The sequence below is a fragment of the Motacilla alba genome, chromosome 1 (genome assembly GCF_015832195.1).
Source record: "Motacilla alba alba isolate MOTALB_02 chromosome 1, Motacilla_alba_V1.0_pri, whole genome shotgun sequence".
NCBI classification, from domain to species: Eukaryota; Metazoa; Chordata; class Aves; order Passeriformes; family Motacillidae; genus Motacilla; species Motacilla alba.
Genome location: NC_052016.1, coordinates 14,547,884 through 14,560,324, shown reverse-complemented (window position 1 = coordinate 14,560,324; position 12,441 = coordinate 14,547,884). Strand labels below are relative to the sequence as shown.

Here is a 12,441-nt window from a genome sequence, read left to right as displayed (position 1 = left end):
GTGTTCTTGGTTTATATTACAGATTAGGAGTAGAAATATGGTGACAATGAGACCCAGATCCTGAAAAAAATTAAAGTATCCAATTCCTTACTCTTCATGTCAGGACTGGGTGCTCTCCTGCTTTTAGAGAAAAAGGACTTTTCAATTTGTTAAGGCACAAAGAATTGAGCATAATGTCTTAAAGTGACAAGTGACACAAAGCTCTGAGCCATATTTACAATTATGAGAAGCAGAAAATTCATCAGTTTGTTACAACTTTTGTGGGAAGATGAGATTTACTTCAATTATGTTTGGATTTATAACTTCCTCAGGAATTCAGAGTGCTGGAAGAGAATGCCTTTTAATAAATAAAAACTGAATAAAATCACTGGATACTCTTCTCCATTCATAAGCAACTCATACCATAGTGATTGCCTGAAAAGAGTAAAAAATAGGCACTTAGGCGAGGCTCCTAGGTAACAGCACTGTTTGTGCCTAGTTTTTTGGGTTTTTTTTCCCTATTGTCTCTCTCATACTTTTTTGCTGTTTATCATTGTGGAATAATTTTATTTCAATATGTTTGGCTTTTTTTTTTTTTTTCCAATTTATATCTGCAATCTCTTTCACTGTCATCTAGTCCAAATTAATTATAGTTTGAGTTAGCTGTTGGTCTGGAAACATACACCTAAAACACATAGAGTGAAGGAAGGAAGACGTGGCTTCTTCCTTTTCTATTTTTGCTGTCAGACATAAATTTTATAGTCTGAAATCAGAGACTGTGCTCTTGTCCTTTGCATTATTTTAGTATTTGTGAAACATTTTTTAAAAAGGCTCAGTGACCTTGAATGCACAATCTGGGGTTAAAGTTATTCTCTGCATTATCTCTTCTCTCTCTCCTAAACCTGTCATTCTGTAGTAAGTTTCTGCAGTGTTCTCATTAATTCCAGGGTTCTCTGCAAGAGGTTTTGTTACTCAAGTATGTAACAGTTTTAAGAGGACACAACTTTTTTTTTGTTTTGTTTAGTTGGCTTCTTTTTTTAAAAGATGTTTCTTCAGTGAGCAAACATCTTAAATTCAACAGCATAACTGCATAAACTCAAAAAGTATTTACAATCCAGATAAAGAACTAAATTACTGTTATTTAAAACAGCAAGTTCAGAAAGGTGAATTCATCCAGTCAAGGACTCTGTGTATTAAATAATGCTCAGGCAATCTTTTGTTCTTTAAAAATGCTGTGTGAATGCATTTTAACATGCAGGCACATTGCTGTATTTTCTTTTAGAATAAAGCAAAGCAGGTAGTTATGCATCAGGAGTTAAACTGTTTTTTCAATCTGTCATCGCTATTTTACCACACTCTTAAGGACTGTTCTAAAAAAAAAAAATAAATTAAAATAGTAAAGGCAACAACTTGCATAGTTTCTTCCTTCAGAATTTCCAGGACATGAACCTTCAATCTGGTCTCCATGCTGACAAAATAGAGAAGCAGATTCATTCCCATTGCAAAGTCAGAAGCAGCACGCAGTTGCACAGTAATGCAGATTTCTGTTTATTCCTGCTGAAATGCTCTTTAAATTAGGTAAAGACAAGCTAATAACGTTTTGTCTCCTTGGAGAGATGTTTGCATTATTTCATATATAAATTAAGTGGAAAAGCCAGGAAAGTGATTCAGTATATTAGATACTTCATCATAATGGCTTTTTTCCCCCCTAATGTTTTAGGTTCTTTACGAAGAATGAAGGCCAAAAATTAATCTAGTCTCCCTGTAGATGCAAGCTGCTGTTTGAAGTAGTAAGCTGCTTCCCCTCACACCCAAATATTTACTTGGTTTTTAGGCCTGGTCCTGTTAAAATCAATATTAGGAATCAGACTGTTTTGGAAAATAATTTGCTCAAATTTGAGTTTGTGGTTTTTTTTTTTTTGTTTTTTTTTTTTTTTTTTTTTTTTTTTTTTTTTTTTGTTGTTGTTCCTTTTTTATTATTATTATTTTTTTTTAATTTCCTCTGCTAATCCTTTGCATTTTATGTGCTGGTTTTGGCTGACACCATGCTATAGAGGTATCGAATAAAAAGCCCATGGCTTTGTGGTTCCATGCAAGACTGAAAAGGATAAATCTCTGCTATAAAACTTTAGACTCTACTTTTTCCTTCTTACATGCTGATAAACTTAATTTACCTCATGGGGACACTGGTCTGCCAGGCTCTCAAAAGTAAAACCAATGTGGCAAAACAATGATAATTCACTGCTGTCTCTCTCACCTCTTTTCCAGGCCATCCTCTCTGAGTAAAACCATTTATTTTTCTGCCTTTCTGATACAGAGTGGCAAAGCCTGCTGCCCTGATCATGTGAAATGCTCTTAATTTGTGACATAACTGTTTACTTTACAAAAAGAGACCTTTGCAGAAACAAAACTAAAGAGAAAATTATGTTTTCTCAGTGCTTACAGCCACCTAGTCACATTTATAATTAGCCTGGTAAATTGATTAGAATGTATCACCTAAGCATCAAGAGGGAGTGTTAAACTCATTAAAGAGCTTTTATTGTAATGTAATTGCAAAAAGTAAAAAAAAAAAGCCAAAAAACAAAAACAAAAACAAAACCACAAAAAAAAAACCCAACAAAATAAAAAAAACAAAAACAAAAGAAAACAAAACAAACAAACAAAAAAAAACCCAAAAAAACCCCCAAAAAACCAAAAGCAAAGCCACAAAACCAAGCACAGAACCTAACCCAAGATAAACAAAAAAACATGAGGTGAGCTCACATGATGAATGTTTACAAACTGGACCAAATAATGATAATTATTCTACATAGACTTGTTACATACTGAGATAAAAATCAGTGCTAAATGTAAAAGCAGTTTAGCCATGATTTCTGGGTGGGAAAAATGAAAAAAAAACCCTTTCTTGACAGGAAACAGCTTGTGGCTAATGAGATATGAGAACTGGTCCTCCACAAAGTATTGCAGAAACAACCTGTAGTAGAATGTACGTAAACAAAGCTCCATCTAGTCCAAGAAGTTGAAATAATGTTGCTAACAAAGCTTCTAAAATGAGCAGAGGGGCTGTGGTACAACATGATGACAATGATGTTTTGATGCAGCCTCCTTTCTGCAGTAATATCACTGCTTGTTGTAATTTACCTTTGCATAACCTTGTAGTTTTTCCCTTTTCAGATGCAAGGGAATTATTTATGTGGGCCATCAGTATTTTTTTTAAGTCTTTTTTTGTGTATTCCATACAGGCAGTAAAATTGTTTGTCCTCCCTCTAGATTTGATTTTGGAACAGAATATAGTTTTACATACTGTAGTGGATACATACATACATACATACATACATACATTTTTTTTTAAATTTTTTTATGTGTTGGATTGACTTGACCTGCTGGTGGAGGTTAGAAATGTCATTCATTCCCAGCCATTTGTTGGGAGGATAGCAAGTAAGCTGGGTGGGTAGCTCTGTCTTTAGGATGGTCAGCATCCCTGTCATATTCATTATCTCTATTATACCTGTCAATCATCTCAGTTAATAGTTAAGTAGGAAATAAATTCTACTTACCTACAAAGCTGTGTTCAGTGCGGTGAAGAGAACTGGAAGGGTGTGTGAGGAAAAATGCCCGCCCCATGGTAAATCTTCAGGCACACCTGGGTCTGACCATGGGGCCAAGGGACTCTTTTTAAGTGTGCAAACAACACCAAAAAAGGGCAGAGAAGTGTCTTTGGATTTCTGCCTCCTGTGACTGCAGCAGGGGGGCTTCCAGGTCTGGGCTGCCCACTTCAAAAAGAAGAAGACACATGGAAGAGGGCACAGGGAGGAGGCACAGACTAATTAAAGAATTTGAAAAATGGGATTTCAGCAGAAAGACTTAAGAGCTCAATTTATTTAGATTATCAAAAAGAAGGTTAATGGGTGATATGATCACAGTCTCTAAGTATCTACAAGAGAAATTTGATAAGAGAGGGCTATTCAGAGCAGGGGAAAAGATACAAGAGCCAGTGGAAGCTGGGTGCTACTGCAAGACAAATTCAGAGCAGACGTAGATTTTGTGGTTTTGTTCAAACAATGGTGACTTTTTTTTTCTGAAACAATTTACTGAAGGGGCCACTAAATTTTCCACTACTTGACTTGTTAAGTCAAGATGGAATGCTTTTATTAGGGGACATGAACAGAAACAAGGCCTCTCCCACAAAATAGTATCAGATCCTCAAGAACCAGAAGGAGTCTCTAGTAGCATAATCCACTTCTTTCACACTTTTACTGTAGTAAAAGGGCAGGATGTTGATGCTTGCTTTAGTGTTCACCTATTTCATATAGGGCTTTACAACCCTCTCCTATCCTTCCAGCCCTACTGCAGTACCCCAAGTTAGATGCAAACAGTAAAGTAAATCTCATAAGTTTTTCTTTGTCTTAGTTTTCCCATCACTTGCTGACAATTTTTGTCTTCCTTAAGAGGAGTGCAGTATTGATTCACTTGGACTTGCTTTATATAGTGTTCTCTGTCCTGCAAAGGCTACCTTCTTTCTACTCAGGCTACTTTCCATATTAAAATTTCTCTCATTTTCTCTGTACCTCTTTCTCCAGTCCAAACTTCCCATGAAGCTCTGTGCATCTTCTCCAGAACCGTAGAGATTCTCTGTTGACAAGAGATACAATGAACGTTTGTGTCTTATTTTTATATTCTAAATTAGCTCTTGTTTCCAAATCATCAGCAATCACTAGGTTGGCCAGAGGAAAAAAAATTCTTCTGACCTATTCAGGTTATGGCATCTATAGTTTCCATTTATATGGTTGATCAGAATGGTTTACTTCTTGACCAGGGATGAGTCTGTGACTTGGCAGTCATTAACAAATGATGGAGTGCACGTACACTGGCACCTTCAAGATAAGAGCTGTAATATCAGGCAGAGAATTCAGGGTAATTATGGGGAGATCTCCTCATCTGTGTTAATAGGGTCCTGAATCATTACAGCAGGTTCTTTATTAAACTACCACCCATTCCAGTTCTTTAATATAAGTGACAGATTTCACTGTGCTAATCTCTGGCACTAGGTTCTGTTTAATGCTTCTTGTAAGCAAAAAGTGTTTTAGCCCACATAGCCTCCTCTTCACAGCTCATACTTTAGAAGGTTATTTCTTTGGTGAGTTGCCTGTAATTTAGTGGAAGTAATAACAGGCTGTGCACATTTTTCTGGATTTAAAAATTCTAATTTAAATGATAAGCAATTTATGCAATATCTTGAAGTTCCTTGACACATTGGAATTGAAAGAGGAGAAATGGAAGGAAATTACAAATCTTTTCTTTTTCTTTTTTTTTTCCATTGTTGTTTATGATTTTTCTCTCACCATATATTTCTCAATGTGTGGTTCAAGAAGCCGGGTTTGATTAATGAAGTGTCAGATACAGAGGATGTCATGAGAATTTTGGCATTTATTATTTGCAGCATTTAAATTAGCTATGGTATTTTTAGTATTCCTTTTTTTTTTTTTTTTTTTTTACTATATCTGTTATCCTGTTGATAGTAAATACTCTCTTAGAGTAAATATCAGTACATGGTAAATTTTGATCTTTCGACAGCTGTAGTTGATATTTATACAAAAATTATACCAGTTATTCAGATGTGCATTTTGATGGAAATATTTATTTCACTGATGTCAGTGATTTTGTTCCATGTCTAAGGCCATCGGTGTTATTTTACATAGGAAGATAAAAATCTGGCTAGAATTCTGTTTTGTGCAATATCAGTAGGTCAAATAGAAGTTCAGTTGTTAATCTTTTATTTAGTACTTCCTTACTCTGGCCATCTGCAAATCTCTATCCTAGATAATAGATTTTCATATTATCATGTTTTTGTATAGAAGACGTGCCTCAGTTTAACTTAGTTGGGAACAAATCTGATGAGAGCCACTAAAATAGAATGTTTCTCTGAAGGTTTTATGCTGGGTTTATGATTTTATATTGTATCATTTATGGATATTGTATATGTTATCTCCTTGATATGCTTGTGGCACATCTATGAGCTTGTTCCCTCCTGTCGGACTGTAAAGAGGTTTTTAATTTCTGACACATCCCACTTAAGTGTCAATCTTGGCATTACACTTCTTATGCAAGCATCTCTACCTACTCTTCAGTGCTTCTTTTAATAGAACCTCTATAAAGGCAGAAGAAGAAAGAAGCATATATTTCATTTGGAGTATTAGGTTGTCTTTATTTGCATTAAATAAATAATATATCTCCTAGATAACAATCATATGTTCAATGAAGTGTCTTGCTTTGAAGATTATTGAAGATTTTTTTCTTTCCCTACCCATTTAAAAAACACTTCCATGTTTTTTCTGTGCACCCTTCTTGCAGTTCTTTTTTGTCAGAATGTGTCGTGCTGTTTGACAAGGGGTGTGCTATAACACTCCGTAAACACTTTAGTCTAACTATGCCATTGGAAATGCTTGTGATTCAAGAACCTGACTGATACTGCTCCTGCATTGTGTAGAGGCATTTGGAAACCTTCCCAGTGACTTTTCAGCAAGCACTTAATGTGATTGATAATGCTTTGGGATAGAATCACAGATGTGAAACAGACCTACTACATCACCTCTTCCATTTTCATATGAGATCAGGTTATATTCCCCCAACAGAGCATGCATCAAGTGTTAGATTTGCTCTCCAACAACTTTCCAAACCTGACACAGAAAGCATCATCCTGAGAGGCCTTTAAAATATATAAAAAAGAAACAGAGAGTCAAGGTTTCCCCATCCCTCTCTGTTAAAAACTCTGTGGATTTTTATGGTATGTTCTCAGTGATGTTTTCAGCAGTGATTTAACTGTATTGCCTGCACTGAGTTGTCTTTGGTATGTTTGAGGAGACAAAAATGCTGAGTATTTCTTTGGAACTAAATAGTATGACTCACAGAGGGGGAAAAAGAGGGAGGAAACTTTTATTTCTTAATTCATCCACCTGTTTCTCGGTTACAGGGAATATATTGTAAATGCAGTTTTAGAAAATTTATTGTACTACCTTTCTTTGATCAGACTAGATCACATTGAATTCCGGATCTATCATCTGTGGGAAGCTGCTGCAATAAATTCAATCCTGCAACTTATTTTTTTTTTCTCTTGTTCTCTTCCTTTCTGCATCCCTTCCCTCCCTCCTCAGGCAGCCAAGGGCAGTTCCCACTCACACAGAACGTCACAGTTGTTGAAGGTGGAACAGCAAATTTGACCTGCAGGGTCGATCAAAATGATAACACCTCCCTCCAGTGGTCAAATCCAGCTCAACAGACACTGTACTTCGATGACAAGAAAGGTAAATTGTTTCCTGAACTCATGCTTCTGCACTGTTTTTTTATTAAAAAGAAATGTTTTAAACCATTCCTCTTTAATACTCTAGTGTGAATATATTTCCCATATATTCTAGGAATTTATGTTTTCTGTTATAATTATTATGTGGGGTTGTTTTTTTTTTTTTGGTCTGGCGTTCACTGAAATACTCTCTTGCACATTATTTTATATTTAAATTAGTAAAGAAAAATAATAGGATTTGAAAGGCTTATTTTAAGATAATTTCCATTGATAGGCTTCTTTGAAGATAATTTTGCATTGTTGCAAAATATATTGGCAGAGCATTTATGAGTGGCAAGAAAAGTAGTAGCCCATAAAACTTGTGACTCTTTTTTAATAGCGTGTATGCATAAATAGTCTATATATTTTTACATTTACGTATATAATCCCAGAGTTTACCAATAGTTTACAGCAGTCTGGTTGTTGGTGCAATGCACATTTGCTGAGGTAGCTGTTCTTAACAGCTAATAAAAATGCTTGGATCTTGTGTCCAGATGTTTCCAATGTTTCCATGAACAGATATTTTACATTTCAGTTCAATTAGTGAAGAACAAAAGACCAGAAAACATCCATTCCTTACAAAAATAAGGGCATTATTTTGAAGCGCTACATATTTGTAGACATTGAATTGAACTGAAAAAGCATTGCATTTTACATAATAGAATGTTAATGTAAATATTGCAGTAGATTCTGTAAAGAAATTAAAGTTAGGAGTAATAAATTCATCACTTGGCTTTAAAAAATGTAAAAGCTTTGGTGTTGATTTCAGTGGTACAAAAGTTCAACAGTTAATTCTGGTGCTTGAATTTTTTTTTAAAGGTGCTACGTACTCTAGAATATATTTGAACAAGTGCAGTTATTACTCTGCTCAAAATTAAAGAACTGCTGTCCAAATGCTTTGCTGAATGATTACAAGAGTTTAAAATACCTTGTAGGACTAAAAAAGCTTTGTGGATCTGTGCACTTCAATAAAAGAGAATCTAAAACCTGTCATTTTATACCTGCAGAAGCTGCAATCAAAATATGTTTTTTTACTACTAATATAATAGTTGAATAGAATCTCTTGATGGTGTTGAAGTGGTTCCTTTCTCTTTTATCTAATTTCCTGTAGCGTGTAATCATTTGATTTGCAATTTCTTTGAAATCATAAGTACCTTTTGAATGTAGGATTGAAGATGAGAGGTTTATAAGGTGTAAACTTTCCAGCTGTAAGTCCTGTGCTGTCACCTTTGCCAACATGCACCCCTTCATTTCAGCTGTAATCATTAGCGATTTGGGGTGGGTAAGTAATGTCTGCAAAACTAAATGCAGAGACACCTTGTATGTTGATAGGGCACATCAATACTCAGAAAACCTATAACTTTTATAAAATAAGTGACATTTTAAAGGATGCTGAGAAAAAGGACTGAGGTGCTGAGAAAGAGGACTGCAGATACTTTGAAATCCCATGCACCCCTTCATTTTAGCTGTAATCATTAGTGATTTGGGATGGCTAAGTAATGTCTGCAAAACTAAATGCAGAGACATCTTGTCTGTTGATAGGGCACATCAATACTCAGAAAAATCTATATTTTTTCTAAAATAAGTGACATTTTAAAGGATGCTGAGAAAGACGTGTGAGGACTGCAAATGCATTAATTTGAGCATTGTAGCCATTTTGGTGTGAATTGAATTTTCTGTGTGCTTTAGCAAAATTTCTAGTTTTACAACAAATAATTGAAGTTTGTATTACTTTTGAATATAATGAATTGAAGCAATAGAATTTGAATGGCATGCAGAGTAGTAAGTACTAGAAGCAATTTATATTCCCCACAGGAGATGTGCAGAGCTCAAGTGTGTGAATTTAAGGGACCACAGTCTTTATTGAACTTTTAGCTTGTCCCAGGACTTGAAGGAATATTTGATGATTAATTTTATGGAAGAATTACTCTGCAACTATTACACATGGAAATGTCTTCATGTGGTGAAGAAAAACTTCAGATCCTTTAGCTGGAGATATTAAGTCTTATGTCAGCAGCAGTTTGCTCTCTGTGTGATATTTCCAGCCTCAAGTATTCTGAGGGGAGTGAACAGTACATCCAATTCCTGTGTGGAAAACATTCTGCCACTTCTGAGAGGGAAGTTACAGCTATCACTGGCAATTTTTCCTGTTTGTATATGTATGGGTTCCTCTAAGTAAGAAATATATTTCCTTCACATGCTTTTGATAGTTGCGTTATTGAGCCAAAATGGAGAGAGATATTTATTAGTGCTTTTGTCAGGAAGTAATGGCAAGTGAGACTGTAAAGGCTTCCCTTTTTTTTTTTCTTTTTTTTTTTTTTCCTTTCCTCGTTTTCTACTTCTCCCAGCCAGGCATACAATTTGGCTGTGAAAAAGCAGCTTTCTACTAGAACCAGTCATTGCATTTAATTTATTGACAACAGTGCCTCTGCCAGAGTCTATTCAAACCTGTCTCTTATTGTTAGCCAAAACCAACCTCCAGGTCTTACTTGTCCTTTCAACACCATGAACATTGCTTTTTAACAGCTGCATTTCTCAAACCCTGAAAATTAATGGAAGCTTGAATAGCTATAGAGTTATGTTCTGTAGGAAACAGGAGCTTAGTCAAGCAGCATCACCAGCAGCCTTTCAACACCATCAGAGCTGAGTAACTCTGTGTTGCCATGTTCAGAAATAAATCAAATTTTCTTACTTTGAACTTTACTTCCCCTCAGTAGGTTATTTTCTATTTATATGACTGGCACACGTAGTAGTGAGAGTATTTCTTTCATGACTGGAAGCATAAAACAAATTCAAGAGACTTTTTTTTTTTGATAGCTATATATATTTAATAATTATGAGAGAGTCAAATAGTAAAATGAAGAAATGCATGTCAGTGTTAAAACAGGGTTGAGAGTCCAGCAGAATATGAGGGAGGTGAGAACAGCCAGTATATATAACAATTAAGGTTTGAAAAGGCCCTTAAGATCTCATAAAGTCCAAGCATGGACCTCAAGACCACCACCATATGGCAGAACAGGTGCCAAAAAAAGAGGAAATTGTCCATGCGGCGAAAAGCTCTCCCTTGCTGGATTGTCCTCGGCGAGACCCCTTCCATGCCCATGCTCCTTTCTCGAGCAGGTTGGTTGCCCTGTCTTGCAAAGCCATTTTCTGACCAAAACATAACTTCTGGTGAAAAAGGAAAAAAGAGTTAGTCACCTGGAAGAAATGTGGCCTTCAAATTCCTGTGCCTTCCCACAAGGGGCTAATTATTAGTCTCTAGTTTATTAAAAATGGATTGCACATATATTTATGAAAATCACATTAATGTTTTTTTGCATTCTTCTGAACTGTGATGCAATCATTGATGTTGAAGTTAGGAGTTAGTCTTCCTTTTCTGTTCTAGCTATTCTAAAGTACAGAAGTACAATGAGCCAGACACACTAATACCACATTATTGAAATTACTCTTCTGCTTCCTCTCACACACTAAAAGGTGGCTTTGGCCATCTCTTTCTAAGTGTGGTTTTTTTCTCAGTTAGGAGGATTGTGTGGCCGGTAAAGAACATCTCCACCCCAACCTTCACATCAAAATAATATTTATTTATTTTTTATGAAGCAGACAAGGGCTGCTTTTAACTTAGGACATTTCTGGCACATGGCCTATACAGCCTTAAAATGATATAGACAAAAAATCAGGAGAGCCTTGTTTCAGAAAAGGCAGCACTGAATTTAGTGAATGTGAAATTACAGTTCAGAGGTTGTTTCCAGGTCTTCATCACTTGCAGTACATCTACTTTGTTTTTGTTGTAAATTTAGGCCTAAAATGTGTTTGAGTTATTATGGTGATGGGAATAAGGAGGAAATCCTATTTCCCTACAGGAAATTAAGTTATAGCTTTTTTTTTTTTTCTATTATCTAACCAAGGTGTAACTGCTGCTTCCCTCCAACTCTTTCTTTGACACTCTAAAATATAATAAGATCCGAAATAACTTTGTCTTCATTATTATTCTAACACAGAGTAGCTAAAATATATGACAATAGAAATGTTTGATCTGGTGGACTTGGTCTCACTGTTGACCTGTCTCCTTGCTGTCCTTTTTGGTACTTCTGTCTTTTTCTAGTTCCTCTACCTCAGAGATTCAAGGGCATTGTATATTAATTGTATTTTTAATTCTTTCTCTTTTATTTAAAACATCAAATCTTTACCAGACAGTAAAAAAATACTGTACTGAATAAGTGGATACATGCTCCTAAATGTTTATAAGGTTAACAACCTTACCTTGGTCTCCCACTCCCCACTCCCCCAAAAAAATTTTAAAGATTGTGTCTTCCTGAAAAATAGGGATTCACAACACACCTTCAGGAAGTCCAAATTCGATGGAAAAAAATGCAAAGTGCGTGCAGCACTTGAAATGAGTCTTTCCCCACACAATTTTCAATTAAAATGAATAATTGCCATAGAAACCTCCGTATCACTTTATGCACCCAAGTACCTATAATTGCATGGCTGTCTTTGGAAGAAGCACAATGTGCAACAGTGTAGAACTGGCAGATATTATTTTAAATTAATATAGGTTATTTTATTTTATCCTCCCTGATGTTGCTTCTTAGGGATTTTGAGAGGGCAAAAAATGCAGAGAGACATAAATATGAATGCAGAGCTATAAGAAAAAGGCCATAGCATGGAAACACAGAGATATTTGATAAAGACAAGACTGAAAAGAGCCTTTATGCAACTTACTATAGCAGCCATCTTCTCATTTTCCCGTTCAGTAGGGAATATAGATAAGTATGTAGCCGGATATTGAGTTATAAAGGAGGAATGTACAACTGAACAATGGCTGTTGATATCAAAGGTGTTTAATCTCAGTGTAAAAACGTGTAATCGGACTATCAAAAGGAAGAGAATCTGGACCTGGTGTGTACAGACCTAACAGTTTTGCTCAGTCAGGCAAGTGCAAGTGTAAAATACCTGCTCTCCACCCTAACAGGGAAGTTTTCAGGTCTCTTGATAGTAAAACAAGGGTGTGTTGACATTGACCATGATAAGTTTGCCACAAACTGACACAGATTTTGACGAGACATGTGCCTGATGCTAATCAAAGGTGGATACCTGTCCCCTGTGCTTTCATCAAGTAGCAGCAC

General features: G+C 35.6%; 1 protein-coding gene across 3 annotated transcripts in view; it reads left to right on the top strand.

Moving 5' to 3' along the window:
* The window catches only part of CADM2 (cell adhesion molecule 2), a 584,066-nt gene that overhangs the window by 406,896 nt on the left and 164,729 nt on the right, over nucleotides 1-12,441 (top strand). For all 3 annotated transcript variants that reach the window (XM_038154037.1, XM_038154029.1, XM_038154046.1), the window contains one exon: nucleotides 7,131-7,280. In XM_038154037.1, coding sequence (XP_038009965.1) covers nucleotides 7,131-7,280 — 150 coding nt within the window. The remainder of the gene's footprint in view (nucleotides 1-7,130; nucleotides 7,281-12,441) is intronic.